General features: G+C 47.3%; 1 protein-coding gene across 3 annotated transcripts in view; it reads right to left on the bottom strand.

Annotated features, from left to right (window-relative positions):
* EMB (embigin) overlaps nt 1-20,857 on the bottom strand; it is a 97,722-nt gene that overhangs the window by 38,954 nt on the left and 37,911 nt on the right. For 2 of the 3 annotated variants that reach the window (XM_056542006.1, XM_056541993.1), the window contains exons 5-8: nt 16,791-16,918; nt 13,577-13,862; nt 9,942-9,975; nt 9,783-9,848 (exon numbers count right to left, since the gene is read on the bottom strand). In XM_056542006.1, coding sequence (XP_056397981.1) covers nt 9,791-9,848; nt 9,942-9,975; nt 13,577-13,862; nt 16,791-16,918 — 506 coding nt within the window. In that variant the 3' untranslated portion in view covers nt 9,783-9,790. Of the gene's footprint in view, nt 1-9,741; nt 9,849-9,941; nt 9,976-13,576; nt 13,863-16,790; nt 16,919-20,857 lie in introns of all 3 variants that reach the window. The other variant, XM_056542001.1, reaches the window with a different exon arrangement.

Below are 20,857 nucleotides of genomic sequence, written 5' to 3'. Positions count from 1 at the left end.
GGCAATATAGGCGGCCGCCTGAGGCCTCGCGCTAAAGGGGGCCTCGCGGCCGCCTAAATCGTGTAGTTAGAGCAGTGATTATGGCGACATTTTTTTTTTTTTTTTTTCAAGTGTCCCGCCCCGGCCTGCGCAGAGGGGGGAAGGGAAGCCTGCGTGCGCACTGCGCACACAGCGTCCTCCTTCGTCCCCTGCGTGACCCTCCCGGCGCAGTGAGCCGAAAATGGTGCCCGACGGCGGAGCGAGCTGCATTTGCGCCGGACAGGCACGCTGGGAGTTGTAGTTTTGCAACAGCTGGAGGCACCCTGGTTGGGAAACACCGATCCAGTCCATACTCATCCCACACCATGGCCAGTTAGGATGTCAGGTGTGTACACTGTCCATAATAAAGTTATAATAACATGTTCACCCTCCTGTCACCCCTGTTCACCCTCCTGTCACCCCTGTTCACCCTCCTGTCATCCATGTCCACCCCCTCCCCTGTCACCCATGTCCACCCCCCTCCCCCTGTCACCCATGTCCACCCCCCCCTGTCACCCATGTCCTACCCCCCCTCCTGCTGTCACCCATGTTCACCCCCCTGTCACCCATGTCCACCCCCCCCTGTCACCCATGTCCACCCCCCCCTGTCACCCATGTCCACCCCCCCCTGTCACCCATGTCCACCCCCCCCCTGTCACCCATGTCCACCCCCCCTGTCACCCATGTCCACCCCCCCTGTCACCCCTGTCCACCCCCTGTCACTCCTGTTCACCCTCCTGTCACTCCTGTTCACCCTCCTGTCACCCCTGTTCACCCCCCTGTCACCCATGTCCACCCCCTGTCCCCCATGTCCACCTCCTGTCACTCATGTCCACCCTCCTGTCATCCATGTCTGCCTTGTCCACTCCCCTGTCACCCATGTTTTACCCCCGTCTACCCCCGTAGTCTACCCTGTCACCCATGTCCACCCTCCTGTTCACCCATCTGTCCCTTTGTTACCCCAGTCCACCCTTCTGTCACTCTTGTCCCTCTTTTACCCCCTTGTCACCCTTGTCCACCCCTCTGACCCCCTGTCTCCCATGTCCACCCTCCTGTCATCCATGTCCACCCCTCCATCCAACCCTCTGTCACCCATGTTCACCCTCCACTGTCCACCACCCTGACCACATCCTTGTTACCCATGTCCACCCCCTATTCACCCATCTGTCACCCCTGTCCACCCCTCTGTTACCACCTTGTCACACCTCCCTACACCCCTCTGTACACTCCTCTACACCCCTCTGTCACCCATGTACACTCCTCTACACCCCTCTGTCACCCATGTACACTCCTCTACACCCCTCTGTCACCCATGTACACTCCTCTACACCCCTCTGTCACACATGTACACTCCTCTACACCCCTCTGTCACCCATGTACACTCCTCTACACCCCTCTGTCACCCATGTACACTCCTCTACACCCCACTGTCACCCATGTACACTCCTCTACACCCCTCTGTCACCCACGTACACTCCTCTACACCCCTCTGTCACCCACGTACACTCCTCTACACCTCTCTGTACACTCCTCTACACCCCTCTCTACACCCCTCTGTCACCTATGTATACTCCTCTACACCCCTCTGTCACCCATGTACACTCCTCTACACCCCTCTGTCACCCATGTACACTCCTCTACACCCCTCTGTCACCCACGTACACTCCTCTACACCCCTCTGTCACCCACGTACACTCCTCTACACCTCTCTGTACACTCCTCTACACCCCTCTCTACACCCCTCTGTCACCTATGTATACTCCTCTACACCCCTCTGTCACCCATGTGCACTCCTCTACACCCCTCTGTCACCCATGTACACTCCTCTACACCCCTCTGTCACCCATGTACACCCCTCTACACCCCTCTGTCACCCATGTACACTCCTCTACACCCCTCTGTCACCCATTGTACACTCCTCTACACCCCTCTGTCACCCATGTACACTCCTCTACACCCCTCTGTCACCCATGTACACTCCTCTACACCCCTCTGTCACCCATGTACACTCCTCTACACCCCTCTGTCACCCATGTACACTCCTCTACACCCCTCTGTCACCCATGTACACTCCTCTACACCCCTCTGTCACCCATGTACACTCCTCTACACCCCTCTGTCACCCATGTACACTTCTCTACACCCCTCTGTCACCCATGTACACTCCTCTACACCCCTCTGTCACCCATGTACACTCCTCTACACCCCTCTGTCACCCATGTACACTCTTCTACACCCCTCTGTCACCCATGTACACTCCTCTACACCCCTCTGTCACCCATGTACACTCCTCTACACCCCTCTGTCACCCATGTACACTTTTCTACACCTATTTCTCACCTATGTATACTCCTCTACACCCCTCTGTCATCCATGTACACTCCTCTATACTCCTCTGTCACCCATGTACACTCCTCTACACCCCTCTGTACACCCCTCTACACCCCTCTGTCACCCATGTACACCCCTCTGTACACCCCTCTGTCACCCATGTACACTCCTCTACACCCCTCTGTCACCCATGTACACTCCTCTACACCTCTCTGTACACTCCTCTACACCCCTCTGTCACCCACATACACTCCTCTACACCTCTCTGTACACTCCTCTACACCCCTCTCTACACCCCTCTGTCACCTATGTATACTCCTCTACACCCCTCTGTCATCCATGTGCACTCCTCTATACTCCTCTGTCACCCATGTACACTCCACTAAACCCCTCTTTCATCCATGTACACTCCTCTACACCCCTCTGTACACCCCTCTGTCACCCATGTACACTCCTCTACACCCCTTTGTCACCCCTGTACACCCCTCTGTCACCCATGAACACTTCTCTATACCCCTCTGTCACCCATGTACACTCCTCTACACCCATCTTTCATCCATGTACACTCCTCTACACCCCTCTGTACACCCCTATGTCACCCATGTACACTCCTCTACACCCCTCTGTCACCCATGTACACTCCTCTACACCCCTCTGTCACCCATGTACACTCCTCTACACCCCTCTGTACACTCCTCTACACCCCTCTGTCACCCATGTACACTCCTCTACACCTCTCTGTACACTCCTCTACACCCCTCTGTCACCTATGTATACTCCTCTACACCCCTCTCTCACCCATGTACACTCCACTAAACCCCTCTTTCATCCATGTACACTCCTCTACACCCCTCTCTACACCCCTCTGTCACCCATGTACACTCCTCTACACCCCTCTGTCACCCATGTACACTCCTCTACACCCCTGTCACCCATGTACACTCCTCTACACCCCTCTGTCACCCACGTACACTCCTCTACACCTCTCTGTACACTCCTCTACACCCCTCTCTACACCCCTCTGTCACCTATGTATACTCCTCTGCACCCCTCTGTCATCCATGTGCACTCCTCTATACTCCTATTTCACCCATGTACACTCCACTAAACCCCTATTTCATCCATGTACACTCCTCTACACCCCTCTGTACACCCCTCTGTCACCCATGTACACTCCTCTACACCCCTCTGTCACCCCTGTACACTCCTCTACACCCCTCTGTCACCCATGTACACTTCTCTATACCCCTCTGTCACCCATGTACACTCCTCTACACCCCTGTCACCCATGTACACTCCTCTACACCCCTCTGTCACCCATGTACACTCCTCTACACCCCTCTGTCATCCATGTACGCTCCTCTACACCCCTCTGTCACCCATGTACACTCCTCTATACCCCTCTGTACACCCCTCTGTCACCCATGAACACTCCTCTACACCCCTCTGTCACCCATGTACACTCCTCTACACCCCTCTGTCACCCATGGAAAAAAAAAGTTTGGCGCCTAATAGGTTTGTTTTGCAGGTTTAACGGTGAAGAATTGTGTGTGGAAGAAATCGTGATGATGGCCCGGACCAAATGGAGAAGAGAAGGCAACGAAGCAAATTAGAGAAGACGTCATTGGTGAGTTGCTGTATAAAGCAGCACTTTAAACTACATACCCACTGATAAATAGATATAGTGCATTGCATTTTTTTTTTTTTTTATCGCACTTGGGGGCTTCAGATATATTTTTGCCTAAGGCCTCAAAAAGTCTAGAGCCGCCTCTGGCCTAAGGCAGGGTTCACAGTTGTATTGGAGGCTCCTCTAGGTGCCTCCCTCTCAGGTTCTTGACAAAGAAGCACAGTGTCAGACACCATGCAGGGAGTCACGGGGGTCCAACCGCTGGGACCCCCTGTGATCTCCGAAACGGGATCCCGGCTCTCTCTGTGAGGAGCGCGTGTTGTCTACCGATAGACAGCACACACTCCATTAATTTCTATGGGAGCGCCAATGATGCTCGGGAGCTGTACTCCGGTCTTCTCATAGAAATAAACGGAGCGCGTGCCGTCTGCAGCACGAGCTCCTCACTGAGAGCGGGTCACATTTCGGAGATCGCAGGAGGTCTCAGCGGTTGGACTCCTCAAACCCCCCCCCACGATCAGCTACCTATGCCCTATTCTGTGGATAGGGAATAAGTTCATTTTAGAAGGGGTCCTCTTTTAAAAATTCACTTTGCAAAAAACCATTCTTTTAATATCCATCAGCCTTTGGCTGTCCGGTCATGCTGGGAGTTTGTAGTTTTGCAACACACTGGTTGAGAAACACTGGTATAGTGGGATACATTACAGCCTTATAGAACAACAATTGTGCCCAAAAGGCATATTTCCCTCCACCATAAAACTTAACCTTTATTATAATCTATTAAATACCAGAGATTAAAATGACATCTACTATCCACTATGTATTATATTATATCCACTATCCAGCCCCTGTATGTCAAGATACAAGTACCAGAATTGATGTCCTTTCAATTGAAAGATCTAGTACTATTGTATTCTTAACAATATTCAGGTTATTAGAAGGGGGGGGGGGGGGGATGATATTCAATGATGTATTACTCAGCACTGACTAATGGTGATTAATCTCCCAGGGGGCAGATGCACCTCCACTCTATATGTAATTTATTGGTGGACAGTAGTGCTGATTAAAATCTGTATTTCTGCTACATCCTACATGTTTCGCAACTAGATGTGGTGAAACATGTAGGATGACTAGTACATGTAGGATGACTGGTACTTGTATCTTGACATACAGGGGCTGGATAGTATATTTCATACATAGTGGATAGTAAATGTGATTTTATTCTCTCACTTCTTGTAATTCGTATTTAATAGGTTAAAATAAAGGTTAAGTTTTATGGTGGAGGGAATTATGAGGGTGTGAGTGCCTTTTGGGCACAATTGTTGTTCTATATCCCCCCCATCTGTGGCAAATTGTTGTTATTACATTACAGTTATCTGACAGATGGATGTATAATGTCAGTGTGATGGTCCTGTACTATCCTTAGGCCCTGTCAGGTTGAGACCCCCTGTTTCCAGAATGTTGTGTATACTGCTTAATGTATAGACAGGATCCTAGGTATGGAGACATTCAAATATGCCATCTGCAACTGCCATCTTAAGTGCTTCTTAAGTGTGACATCAAGAATTATACCAGAATTCAACCAGAAGGGAACAAAAGGGAACTAACTCAACATTATAACTACAAAAGTCAGTCACTTTTTTTCAGAAAAAAACAAAAAACAAACATGCACTCACTTATTACTTACATCATTGCGATACATTTTCTCTTATATCCCCCACCGATTTCTCCGGTGGACTCTATATACATCTGTTCATGTCTCCTTCCCTCACCTATGTATTGCTCGAATGCACTGCTCACCATCATAAACCACCCAAAGTCACCTCATTCCATGGTACAGCACAGAAGTCGCTCCATCACTTCCCCCAGCCATCTGCTCTCCCTCTTCTTTCTTCTGCTTTTAGCTGCTGGGGACATCGCTCCTAACCCTGGCCCACCTTTCCCTAATATTTGCTCTACACTACCTGCCTCTTGTGGAACCACTACAAACTTTAACTGCGCTCTTCTAAACTCTCGATCTGTGTGCAATAAGCTCACCCAGATTCATGACTTATTTCTCACTAATTCTCTTAATCTGCTGGCTCTCACAGAAACATGGATACAGCATTCTGACACTGCTTCTCTCGCTGCTTTATCTTATGGTGACCTTCACTTTTCCCATACCCCTAGATCTGACACCAGGCATGGTGGAGGAGTTGGGGTGCTTCTAGCCCCAAATGCACTTTTCAAGTCATCCCCCCATTACCCTCACTCACATTTCCCTCTTTTGAGGTCCACACCGTCAGGCTCTTCCGCCCATTGTCTCTCAGAGTGACGGTCATCTATCGTCCTCCTGGTTCTCCCCAAATGTTCCTGGATCATTTTGCCACCTGGCTCCCTCACTTTCTTTCCTCAGAAACACCTACACTCATCATGGGTGATTTTAATATCCCCATTGACACCCCAATCTCCTCTTCTGCCTCTCGGCTTCTCTCTCTAATCTCCTCCTTTGCCCTTTCACAGCTTACTGACTCTCCCACACACAAGGATGGGAATACACTGGACTTGATCTTCTCTAGACTTTGCTCTGTCTCTAAATTCACTAATTCTCCTTTTGTGCTCTCTGACCACAACCTTCTCTCTTTCTCTATCAGTAACTCCTATCCTCTTCCAGACACTCCAACCTTGTACACTTACAGAAACCTGCGTGCCATAAACACCAGTCAATTTATAGACATTCTACAATCTTCACTATCACCAATCTCTTCTCTCTCTCCTTCTCTAATCTAGCAGCCAAACATTACCATGACACCCTAAAGTCTACCCTGGATCAAATGGCACCCTCTAAAACACGAACCTCCCGACACAGACGGCAGCAACCCTGGCACACGCTAACAACCCGCTTTCTCAGGCGATGCTCTAGGTGTGCTGAACGTCTGTGGAGGAAAACTAAGACTTCTTCAGACTATCTGCACTATAAATTCATGCTTAAATCCTATTACTCCACTCTTCACCTCGCCAAACAAATATATTTTACCTCCCTCATCTCCTCTCTGTCTAACAACCCAAAACGCCTTTTTGACACGTTCAACTCTCTCCTTCGGCCTAAAGTACAGACCCCAATCACTGATCTCTGTGCTGAAGACCTGGACAAATACTTCAAAACTAAAATAGATGACATTCGTGATGAAATCCTCTCCCAGTCCCCTAAAAGTTCTGATCCAATCCCCAGCCACGTCTCCTCTTAATCATTCTCAGTTTTTGAGCCTGTAACGGAGGATGAGGTTTCCAGGCTCCTCTCCTCCACCCGCCCCACTACCTGCTCTAGTGACCCCATGCCTTCACACCTCATCCAGTCTCTCTCTCCTGCTATCAGCTGTCACCTAACTAAAATCTTTAACCTCTCCCTCTGTTCTGGGGTCTTTCCCTCCTCCTTCAAACACTCTATCATAACCCCACTATTGAAAAAAAAACTATCTCTGGACCCGTCCTGTGCAGCCAACTATCGACCCGTCTCAAATCTCCCCTTTATCTCCAAACTCCTGGAACGCTTGGTCTACCCCCGCCTTATCCGCTATCTCTCCGAGAACTCTCTCCTTGACCCCTTACAGTCTGGTTTCCGCTCCCTTCACTCCACAGAAACGGCCCTAACCAAAGTCACTAACGATCTTCTGATGGCCAAATCAAATGGTAATTTCTCTTTACTGATTCTCTTGGACCTGTCTGCGGCTTTTGACACTGTGGATCACCAACTCCTCCTCAGTAGTCTCCGCTCCATCGGTCTCAAGGACTCTGCTCTCACCTGGTTTTCCTCCTATCTCTCTGGCCGCTCCTTTAGCGTCTCGTTTTCAGGCTCTACTTCTTCTCCTCTTCCCCTTGCTGTCGGGGTTCCCCAGGGATCGGTCCTGGGTCCTCTACTCTTTTCACTCTACACATCCCCCATTGGAAAAACAATCAGTAGATTTGGTTTCCAGTACCACCTCTATGCTGATGACACCCAACTCTATACCTCTTCCTCCAGCATCACCCCTGCACTCCTACAGAATATCAGTGACTGTCTCAGACATCATGTCCTCTTTATATCTGAAACTAAATCTTTCTAAAACAGAACTTCTTGTCTTTTCTCCATCAACTGATACTGTACCTAACCCTGACATTTCCATCTCGGTATGTGGTACTACCATAACTCCCAGGCAGCAGGCTCGCTGTCTTGGAGTTATACTTGACTCTGATCTGTCTTTCACTCCCCATATTCAGTCTCTTTCACGTTTTTGTCACCTGCATCTCAAAAAGATTTCAAGAATCCACCCGTTTCTCACTACTGAAACTGCTAAAACTCTCATTATTGCTTTGATTCACTCCCGCCTCGACTACTGTAACTCTTTACTAATAGGCCTTCCTTTCTCCAAACTCTCTCCTCTCCAGTCCATCCTTAATTCTGCAGCCAGACTCATTTTCCTCTCCAGCCACTACACCGACGCCTCCTCCCTGTGCCAGTTATTACACTGGTTACCAATTCAGTCCAGAATACAGTACAAAATCCTCAGTCTCACACACAAAGCTCTCCACAACGCTGCACCTCCCTACATCTCCTCTCTCATCTCTGTCTACCATCCTACACGTTCTCTCCGTCCTGCTAATGCTCTCACACTAACATCTTCTATAATCCGAACTTCTCACTCCCGACTCCAAGACTTCACTCGTGCTGCCCCGGTTCTCTGAAATGCTATCCCTCAATCCCTCAGACTCAACAACAACATCCATAATTTCAAACGTGGCCTAAAAACACATCTCTTCAGTCTTCAGACAGGCCTATAACATTCTTTAATTGGCCTCAACATATCCTCAACATATCCCCACACCTCTTGTTTGAATAGTTATTGTGTAATTTAATGTCTGATACTTGTCTTTGTGTGTACCCCATAATTGAAAGCGCTGCAAAATATGTAGTCGCTATATAAATAAATAAATAAATAATGTATAGATAGAGCAGAGGACCTGTGGGAGGTTGTCTAAAGGACCTGTAAGTCTGTCACATGTTATGTTATGCAGTCACATGATTTGTTGTCACATGTTCTCCCAGAGAGCTCCAGCTTAACCTATGACATGCAGCTTGACCAATGGGCCTTAGTCCAGCCCCCCAGTATATAAAGGGGTGGCCATTACAATTCTCTCTCTTATGATCTTTGCTGAGGAACAGTTAACACCAGAGATCTCAGTGCAAGTGACAAGCTACCTGGAAGGCCACAAAGCTACAGTCATTCCAGTAAGTCAAAAGTCTATGTCTGCTGTCACTACATGTAGTCAAGTCCGGCATATAGTCATAGTCTATTACAAGTCTAATTGGTCCCAGCAAGCTGTGAGGTTCTTTTGGGTTCCTGGCCACCTCTCTGGGAATCTGGCCTATCTGTGAAGATAATACCATCTGTCTTAAACTCAGTAAAGCCTCCATTAAACCATAACTTGTTGTGGACTCTTTCCTTAACTAGCCATTGGAATACCGGAGATACCGTTCGTGTGGTTCCGGTACCAAAAAGCACTCTGGCGTCACGAACACTAGGGGTTAATAACATCTTGCCCCATGGGTGAATACCATCAGGCCCCACCATCTACACCACTACACCCATGGTCTTGCCATACACCGGTGGTCCACCACATCAGGAGCCCTCCCGATACATACATCTGATGGAAGACTAAAGTGCAATGTGAACCCAGCCTTATGGATATGTATTCCAGCAAATTGATCTGATGAAACCACTACAATTCGCAGATGTAGAAATGCTTGCCTGCACTGCTCATTAATCATCTCCCCTGTACATGATATCACCTTTAGCATTACACCTTCCTTTGCCTTGTAGTGCTGGCTTCGGCAATACTGCTGTCCTCCGATTTCCTAAAGCAGAAAGCAGAGTGAAAAAAATGCAAACCATATAAGAAGAGGCATGAGGTTAGGAAAATACTGAAAATGTATGAAATACATTCTTACATTTGCGACATTGGTTCATAGTCTTGTTTAACATCTGTAGAAGATAGATAAGAAAAATCAGCGAATATCAATATTTATGTGAAATAAAATGATAAATGCATGATTGTGTACATAGTGAACGGCCTGAGAATCGTATCATATAATGCTAATATAGTGAACTTCATGTTAGTTTATAATGCTTAACTGTTTGAAAAATACAGTATATTATCCTTAAAGGGGTACTCCTTTGCAGAGCATCTTATCCCTATCCACAGGATATGGGACAAGTGTATGATCACGGGGGGTCTGACCACTGGGACCCCCTGCAATCTCCTGCACGGCACCCCAGCTCTCTCCGTGTATGGATAACTGTAGACCAATGCACGGTAAGGGTACGTTCCCACACGGCGTATTTGCTGCGTATTTGCTGCTGCGTATTTTATTTTCCCTGTTGAAGTCAATGGGTAGGAAAATACGCAGCACCAAATACGCAGCAAATACGCAGCAAAATACGCCGTGTGGGAACGTACCCTAAAGGACACAAAGCTGTAAACGATACATCCCCTCCAGCTACAAGGAGGGACGTGTTGGTCACCGCTTCATGGTCCGTGCATAGAGTGGAGATCCCGCCGTGCACGGAGAGAGACAGTGCCCCAGGCAGGAGATCGCGGGTGGGTGGGTGTTTTAGCATTCGGATCTCCCAGCGATCAGACACTTATCCCTTTAAATTCTAACACCAAGTCAGTTTTCTGTCCAGTTTCTTAACTCCTTAAGGACAAAGTGCCTAAATGTACACCCTTGTCCTGCTCTGCTAAGGAGCTGATCGCCATTCATACTTGGTGGGTCCTGGTTCAGCAGTCAGGACCCAAAGCAAATGCTGGCCATCATGGATTGGGACGATATCCGGCAATAACTCTTTAGATCACATGACAATGATAGAAACAGCGATCGGCACTACCAACCACGGCTCACAGCCTTGCATGTATCACAGGCTAGGGAAAACGAGAGGGAGATCCCGGGCTTGCGGTGCACCGTTCCTAGACTAATAGGTGCTAACACCCCTAGTGAAAGACTTCACAGATAAGCATACAGTCCAGCATGAAGATACAAACAGGGGTGCACTCACGAGGTCCACTCACGGTTTCGCTGCCAGGAAATCTTTATTCGGGTGCGGGTTAAAAGTTACAGCTGGACGCCAAGTCCCTGTAGCTTGGGTAAGCCACTTTCACACCAACACAGAGGGCGCTTCTTCAGACCACCAGAAGCGACCAAGAAGCGCCCTCTGTGTTGGCGTGAAAGCAGCTTGCCCGAGCTACGGGGACTTGGCGTCCAGCTGTAACTTTTAACACGCACCCAAATAAAGATTTCCTGGCACTGAAACTGTGAGTGGACCTTGTGAGTGCTCCCCTGTTTGTATCTTCATGCTGGACTCTTTAGATCACGCATACAAAGTTATTAGCAGCATCTAAAACTGGAAAACGTGGCTGGCTACCTAACGGAGCTGATCAAGACCACCGTGACAAAACTGGGGTCCCGACTTGCTGTGAAGACAGGTGTTACGCCTAGCGCTCCGGGTCCCCGCTCCTCCCCGGAGCGCTCACGGCGTTTCTCTCCCTGCAGCGCCCCGGTCAGTCCCGCTGACCGGGAGCGCTGCACTGACATGGCCGTCGGGGATGCGATTCGCACAGCGGGACGCGCCCGCTCGCGAGTCGCATCCCAGGTCACTTACCCGTCCCGGTCCCCTGCTGTCATGTGCTGGCACGCGCGGCTCCGCTCTCTAGGGCGCGCGCGCGCCAGCTCTCTGAGACTTAAAGGGCCAGTGCACCAATGATTGGTGCCTGGCCCAATTAGCTTAATTGGCTTCCACCTGCTCCCTGGCTATATCTGATCACCTCCCCTGCACTCCCTTGCCGGATCTTGTTGCCTTGTGCTAGTGAAAGCGTTTAGTGTTGTCCAAAGCCTGTGTTACCTGAACTTCTGCTATCCATCTTGACTACGAACCTTGCCGCCTGCCCCGACCTTCTGCTACGTCTGACCTTGCCTCTGCCTAGTCCTTCTGTCCCACGCCTTCTCAGCAGTCAGCGAGGTTGAGCCGTTGCTAGTGGATACGACCTGGTTGCTACTGCCGCAGCAAGACCATCCCGCTTTGCGGCGGGCTCTGGTGAACACCAGTAGCCTTTTAGAACCGGTCCACCAGCACGGTCCACGCCAATCCCTCGCTGACACAGAGGATCCACTACCTGTGAGCCGAATCGTGACAACAGGCAGAGGTTTCTTATCTATGTCTGTTCCGTTCGATTGGCGCTTCTTTTGCCTAAGCAGTCTGCGCTAATGAAGTGATGATTACAATGATCAAAGCATTAATCAGTGTCTGCAATTGAAAGATTGATGTAATATAAACAATAGTGAAAATAAAATGATAAATATAAAAAAGCCCCCGCCCTAATAAAATTAAATCACTCCCTTTTTCCCATTTTTCAAATAAAATAATACACATGTGTGGTTCAAACTACTAAAATATAATGTTAATGAAACCATGCGGTCAATGTCGTCAACGTAAAAAAATACCAAATTCCGGAATTGATGATTTTTGGTCACTTCATATACCAGGAAAAAAAAAATATAAAAAATGATCAAAAGGTCCCATAAAAACAAAAATGGTAAATATAAATACTACAAATCACAGTGCAAAAAAATACAGTCATATATACAGAAAAAAAAGTTATAGGGGTCAGAAGAGGACAATTTTAAACATACTTATTTTTGTACAAAAAGTTAATATTTTTAAAAAGTTGTAAAAGAAATGACTAAAATAGGGTATAATTTTAATCATATAGACATACAGAATAAAGATAATGGCCCTCATTTACTATTGCAAATCAAACCTGTTTTGTTGGACTGTGCGGCAAAATATGGCGCAAGGCACCAGAGTGTGGCACATTGCGGCACAAATTGTGCCTGCGCCAGAATTGGTGCAAAAAATTATAAAAATCCAACATACTCTCCATTTTACTCATAAAACCTAAAAAGGTTGGGAAAAGGGGGTGTGGTGGCCAAAAAGGGGGCGTGCCCCTGACATTTTCAAAAAATTTCAACATATTTACTAAAGTTTCCACAGAAAATTTTTCGAATTTTGCAGCACAAATAATATATATATTTTTTAGTTTCACCATAGATTTTATGGTAAAATGAGTGATGTCATAATAAAGTATAATTGGTGGAACAAAAAACAAGCCCTCATAGGGGTCTGTAGGTGAAAAATGTAAAGCATTATGGCTATTAGAAGGTGGGGAGGGAAATATAAAAGTGCGAAAATGCAGTCGGAATTTTACTTTGCTTGCATTTTGTTGAGGATATTTTGATACAAAATCAATGCATACTTGTACTATCCAGTAAAAAAACGAACACATTAAACATTTACTTTTTTTTTTAAATAAACATGGCAGTCAAAAGGCAATTGTGGGCAGAAAGATGGCATCCATCTTAGGCATCTTATTTTTTCCCATGAGAACCGATGTCATCATGCAACATTTACCTCGGTATATGTCAAGCCAAAATAAAAGTTATGATAAAAAAATATCTATGTTAGTTTCAGGCCTTGTTTTTAAGCTTATTCAAAATATTTAAGCGTTATTTTTGGGCACATGTGTTCCTACCTTCTTGACCCTGTTTCCTCTTGCTTATGAATTCATAGACCCCTATTATAATTACTAAGATTGCAACTTCAGCAGCTATGGCCAGGAAGATCCTCAGAGGAACCATGTAACTGATAACTTTTATCTCAACTTGGCCTTTGCTTTCTCCAATCTCTCCAAAATCGGCCTTACAGGCGTAGCCACCACTGTCACTTTCAGTCAGATCTGAAATGCGCAACTTTGTTTCATTGAGTTTAGTGCTAAGTTCACTGTATCTTTTGGTATCCATTGTAAAATTTACTGGCACCTACAAAAGAAGAAATACAGTAGGTCATGAGGAACAGGGAAAAAGTCACACATGAAAAGCCTTTGTAACCCATTTAATGAGGACATCATTACTCAACGTAATGCTGGCCCAACAGAGTATAACAGGATCCTCTAGTGAGCTTCGGCCATGACATAATCATAGATCTTAAAGAGTACTTTTCATCAAACTATTTTTTGATATGTTATAGCTGATTGTATATAGAACAACTTTCTAATATGATTTTATGTTAAAAAATGCTTCCTTTTAGGTGTATTTTCATTTTGAAAATGTGACCACTAGGGGTCTCCCTAGGAGTCCCTGGCCGCAAGCTTTTACATAGATTTCGTACTCCCCCTGGCCTGGCAGTGAGTCCGAAATCGCAGAGCGCTGGCTGAGCACGTGACGAGCTCAGTGCAGCTCCCCGCCTGTCAATCAGACAGACTGGAGCGCTGTGCTCACTTGCATGACAAGCGGGGCTCTGCGCACTGAGGACAAGCGGGGCTCTGCGCACTGAGGACAAGCGGGGCTCTGCGCACTGAGGACAAGCGGGGCTCTGCGCACTGAGGACAAGCGGGGCTCTGCGCACTGAGGACAAGCGGGGCTCTGCGCACTGAGGACAAGCGGGGCTCTGCGCACTGAGGACAAGCGGGGCTCTGCGCACTGAGGACAAGCGGGGCTCTGCGCACTGAGGACAAGCGGGGCTCTGCGCACTGAGGACAAGCGGGGCTCTGCGCACTGAGGACAAGCGGGGCTCTGCGCACTGAGGACAAGCGGGGCTCTGCGCACTGAGGACAAGCGGGGCTCTGCGCACTGAGGACAAGCGGGGCTCTGCGCACTGAGGACAAGCGGGGCTCTGCGCACTGAGGACAAGCGGGGCTCTGCGCACTGAGGACAAGCGGGGCTCTGCGCACTGAGGACAAGCGGGGCTCTGCGCACTGAGGACAAGCAGGGCTCTGCGCACTGAGGACAAGCGGGGCTCTGCGCACTGAGGACAAGCGGGGCTCTGCAAAGCGGGCTCACTCGCACTCCCCTACTGCTCCCAGGCTTCAGTGACAAAGCGCCTGCTGTGGCACACCCACATCCCCCTGCCGGCAGCTCACAGTATGTGAGCAAGAAGAGAGGTAAGATACAGAGCTTTTTAAAGCTCTTAAAAATGTTCTAAGGGAAGGGGGGAGTTAGTAGTAGTTAGGGAACATAGCTTGAGTTAGTTTACAAATGTTCATTTAGTGACAGGTACTCTTTAAATGATAGGAGATAAGATGTCTGATTGCGGAGGTCCTGCCACTGGGGACCCCCGCAATCTCAGCTGCGGCACCCCAGACATCCGTTGCACTGAGCGACTGGAGGTGCAGGGCGGAGGCTCGTGACCTCACAGTCACGCCCGCTTGTGATGTCACATCCACGCCCCTTCGATGTACGTCTATAGGAGGGGACGTGACGGCCGTTTCGCCCCCTCCCATAGATGTGCACTGATGGGGCGTGGTCGTGACATCACAAGTGGGGCGTGGCCATGATGTCACGAGCCTTCAGCTCTGCACCTGATGCTCTAAACGAACACTGGGTGCAGCAGGGAGATCTCAGGGGTCCCCAGCGGCAGGACCCCTGCGATCAGACATCTTATCCCCTATCCTTTGGATAGGGGATAATATGTCTAGGGGCGGAGTGCCCCTTTAACTTTCCGACAATATTATATGGAGGTGACTTTGAAGACTTGAAGACAATTACTTATCACTTGGGTCTGTTTCTTACAAGATGATTCACTAATAAACTATTTGATCTTGGTAATATCCTATAATCCGTCCTTTGTGTGTCCTGATGACACAATTAAAAGTAAAAATGTGCACATGTTCTGTATCCATAGAGGGTGGGCCAAAGCAATCTTTCATTTGATGGACCCAAAAATATAATACAGATGACTCAAAGCTGACTTTTATTAAGCTGGGATACTACAGCCCATGTGGCTTCTATTTGGCCTCTGGAATAAGAGTGCTTAGTTTTGGTCACATAGAGTATTCTTCACCCTGAAGAAACTGTACTGGAGTATTTTGTGTTGAAATAAAACAATGATCATAGGGCAGAAAAAAAATTACCACAGGCTCCTCTGTTTTGGGGAAAAAAAAATTGCTTCCCAATAGGGACCCAGTGTGATCTTAGCTATGCAGTGTTATCTCTTCTGTGAAAGCCATTGGGAGCTGGAGCTACAAAGCATTCATTGAAGTAAACAAGCAATAAAAACCTTTCATGGCCAAACAAGGTTCTCAAAATAAGGTCTTAAAAGGGGTACTCCACTGCCCCAGCATTCGGAACATTTTGTTCGGAACAATGTGCGCAGGAATGTTAGCATAGCGTGTGGTATGATGTACAGTGTAGAGACACCTGTGCTGTTTGTTGTACTGTCATGTATATAACGTGTGGTGGAATGTTAGTGAAGCATGTAGTATGATGTATAGCGTAGAGACACCTGGGCTGTATGTTGTACTTTCATGTATATAACATCTGCAGGAATGTAGTTTAGCATGTGGTATGATATATAGAGTAGGGACACCTATGCTGTATGTTGCACTATCATGCATATAATGTCTGCAGGAATGTTAGCATAGCATGTGGTATGATGTATAGTGTAGGGACACCTGTGCTGTATGTTGTACTGTCCTGTACATAACGTCTGCAGGAATGTCAGTGTAGCGTTTGGTAGGATGTATAGTGTAGGGACCCCTGTGCTGTATGTTGTACTACTGCGCAATGTACAGTAATTGTATTAATTTATTGTGTGAGGCTTCCTAGCCTGCACTGCGTCACAGTACATCATGTATATACTTATGCTGATTGATTGCTAACAAAGTTATTTATCAATCAAAAAGAAAAGTAATTTAGAACTGCACAACCAGGAAAAATACAACAACAAAAATGCAATGGACGATAACTTACCAGCTCATCCTCAGTCACTTTGAACCATAACCATTTTACTGGTTTGTATTCTGAGGTATCGCACTTAAGAACTAGAAAATCTCCATTGTAGCTAACTACAGCCTTGCTCCCACTATGAACCGGAGGCACTAGAAAAAGAAATACAAAAAAATACTGAAATGATACAACAAAATAATGTTATCCTCATAAAGTTCTAGATATTAGTCAACTATGAATGAACTGGAATTACCCTGTGGATTTAAAGGGCTACTCCGGTGCTAAGACATCTTATCCCCTATCCTTTGGTCCTTGATCGCGGGGGGTCCCACCGCTAGGGACCCCCATGATCTTTCATGCAGCACCCCGTTACCATAAGCCCCAGAGCATGTTCGCTTCGGGTCTGATGACTGCCGGTCACGGGGCCGGGGCCTTGCATTGAGGGGGTGGAGCGTGACTTCACACGGGGGAGGAGCCGTGATGTCACAATACTCCGGCCCCGTGATCGGCAGTCATCAGATCCAGGGCGAACATGCTCCAGGGGCTGATGGTAACGGGGTGCTGCGTGAAAGATCACGGGGGTCCCCATTCGCGGGACCCCCACGATCAGGCATCTTATCCCCTATCTTTTGGATAGGGGATAAGATGTCTTAATGCCAGAGTACCCTTTTAATGTGGATGGTGAAAGATGCAATTACAGCAAATTACAGCAGTTTTTCCCATTCAGGGTGCCTGCAGCTGTTGCAAACTTGCAAACTGCAACTTCCAAAGGCTGTCCGGGCATGCTTAGAGTTGTAGTTTTGCAACAGTTGGAGGCACTCTGGTTGGGAAACACTGAGTCAGAGGGATTATAATATGCCTAATCAGATACTTCATTCCACACACTTCAGATAGCTGTCGGCTTTAGGGCACATTTTCACCCTGCACAAAATCGTTTGCGCAGCAGGAAATTCTCCGATGATCATATACATAGGTGTGGTAACCACGGGGTGTTAGGAATTACCTCATCACTTCATGAAGCCAAGGCACCGTTATCCTATACCCGGTCCGAGGTTGGAGACAGCTTCTCCTGGGCCAGACACAACCACATCAGGTTATGGATAACTGTCTTTACTGAGCAGGGTGCAGACACAGTGGTAGACACAGACAGTCTGGTGCTGGGTGAGAGGATGCAGCATAACCCCTTGGGAGCCCTGTTGCCTTGCTAGGACTTGTGGTGCTTTCACCAAATGAACTGATACTGACTTGTAAGACGGGTAGATTAATCATGGTAGGTAGGGTTCTGTCAAGGTCTTGTAGCCTTCTCCGCCAAGGCATGAACTTCCACTGTGCGGGTGATTCTTGCAGAATGACTGGATTGAATACGTTTGATCTGGGCCTTCCCTTGAGGCTTCCGCACACAGCACACCTTAACCACACTGTCGCTCAGCTTACACTGGGGCAACTCCTCCCCCACTACATTATATGGAGAAGAATTTAGGGGTTCCCATTGGCAGGCAGGGTCACATGGGGTTTACACAGCTCCTCTCTTAAGGGTACAGTAACACATTTAACATAAATCTGAACAATAATAAGATAATTATGAAAAAAATATACAAATTTCTAAATAAAATGCACACATAATTAATACCTCATTCAGTCTCTGAGTGGGCCCAACACTTGTGCTGCAAGGCTGCCCAAAGCAGTCCGAAGCCACAGGACAGCCATTGGTGTTGGGAAACCACACAGCTAGCCGGCGGTAGCCTAGTGTGTTTAGTGATGCTTGGAGGTGAAGCCAAGCATCAGAGTCACGCTGGCGCACGGCTCTGCATCCAATCTTCACTGAAAACACAGGGCTAGCCTTGTGTATATGATCATCAGATAATATGCAGCAATTTCCTGCTGGGCAGACGATTTTGCACAGCGTGAAATACATTGTTAGGCTAGGTTCACACTACGGAATCTCTGGGCAGAATTTCTGCTGGAGATTTAGTCAGCAGCACCAGGACCGCATAGACGGCAATGCATTTCTGGGTGGATCTTTTGGGAGATCTGCTCAGAATACATTGACATCTATGGAGACGACAATGTAGTCCGCGTGGTCCTAGTGCCGCCGGCTTGATCTCTGGAATAATCTGCCCAGAAATCCTCTAGTGTGAACCCAGCCTTAGCGGTAGGTGGGAACTAGAGATGAGTAAATTTTAGAAAAATTCAATTTGGCCGATTCACTGAATTTTCCAAAAATAATCAATATGAATAAATTCTCAGCAAATTTTTATTAGTAATTTATTTTAATAATGGTTTTAATAAAGTGTGTGTGTGTTTCGCTTTTTTCTCAACTTTTGATTTTTTTTTAGGTAGTACTACTACTCCCAGCATGGAACAGACTGTTTCATGATGGGAGTAGTAGTACCTATGCTAGATTGCCCGAGTGTCACTCCTGACACCCCCTGCGATCATCCTGTATAATGTATAGATGCGGGTGGCTTTCTTGCATCTAGATGATTACCATAACACTGTGGCTAGCTGTTTGTGAACTGGTATTTCCTGTTTGACTTTTCTTTTTTTGACTACAAATTCCACAATTCCATCTTCCTCCCTCCCACACATCAGCCACCCCACCCAGGGAAACATAAATGAGCTGCATCCATTCAAATAAGTTTTCAATCAGGGTGCCTACAGCTGTTACAGATTGACCTTTCTCCCACCAAGCGATCTCTCCACCCATTGAAGCAGGCAGGCTCCCTGTCATCATCACAGAAGAATTGTGAGAAAATCTTCACACAGGTACAGACACTATATTATGAACTACACTAACTTCAGCCCCTGTAGCATAGTCATAACAAAAATTCCTGGAATACCCCTTTAATGTGAATGATCAACACAAAGAGAGAAACATAGCTGCCTATCCACCATTTGTATTTTGATCTACTTGCTTCTCAGCATAATTAAAAAAACTAACAGGTTGTTAGTATACATTTTGATTAAAAAGTACAAGTCCACTCGCCACGCCAAGGCCACCTAGTCAGAGTGGGTCCCTAACGTAACACTGGCATAGCGTCGGGTGGCGACCACCACCTCCAAGACACCATGCCCACAGGGGGAAAGACCCAGTGGCAAGGCCGTCCCACTGCTGCCCGACCAAGCCCCTGGCTTTGGGCCGCACCACCCCACAGACAAAGCATCACGGAAACAATGGCCACCACAGGGAACCATACCAGTGGGAACACCCACGAAGTGCTCCCTGCCAGAGGGCTGGGAGAATGTTAGGCGGAAACCCTTATGCAGTCTCCTGCTAATTAAAAATGCCTGAGCCAATGGGTGGAGTGGAGTGCTGGCCATGGAAGAGGGGAGGGACTACAAATGTACAACACAAACAGAGAAACATACTTGCTTCTCAGCATAATATATTCTTTCATGGCCAGCACTCCACTCCATCCATTCGGCCCAGGCATTTTTAATCAGCAGGAGACTGCATAAGGGTTTCCTCCTAACATTCTCCCAGCCCTCTGGTAAGTGTTCACATTGGTGTGGTTCTCTGTGGCGGCCATTGTTTCTGTGATGCGGCCCAGAGCCAGGGGCTTGGTCAGGCAGCAGTGGGGCTGCCTGACAACTGGGTCGTTCCCCTGTGGGCATGGTGTCTCGAAGACAGTGGTGACCGCCAGTGTTAGGTTAGGGACCCATTCTGACTAGGTGGCCTTGACGTGGCGAGTGGGCTTGTAATTTTTAATCAAAATGTATACTAACAACCTGTTAGTATTTTTAATTATGCTGGGAAGCAAGTAGATCAAAATACGAATGGTGGATGTGCGGCTATGTTTCCTTGTGTTGTATATTAACATAAATGATGGTTGTGGATGTGGGTAAATAAGTTTAACTTGGATATTAATAAATTATGGTAGCTAAAAATGTATGAGCGTTCTGTTTATATGGGTAAATTGAGTGGATATATATATTGTGGTGGCTGAATGTGTGCATGTTCTATAATAAGGGGTAAATGGTTAGTGTATGAAAGGAACGTGTATCTAAAGGGTTAATGGTTAATGTATAAAAATAGTAGGTAAGCAAATGTCCAAGGTACAATAGTGATTTATTAGTTATTACACAAAATA

The sequence above is a fragment of the Hyla sarda genome, chromosome 1, assembly GCF_029499605.1.
Source record: "Hyla sarda isolate aHylSar1 chromosome 1, aHylSar1.hap1, whole genome shotgun sequence".
NCBI lineage: Eukaryota > Metazoa > Chordata > Amphibia > Anura > Hylidae > Hyla > Hyla sarda.
The sequence above is the reverse complement of the archived record's forward strand: the minus strand, read 5'-3'. Positions and strand labels throughout refer to the sequence as shown.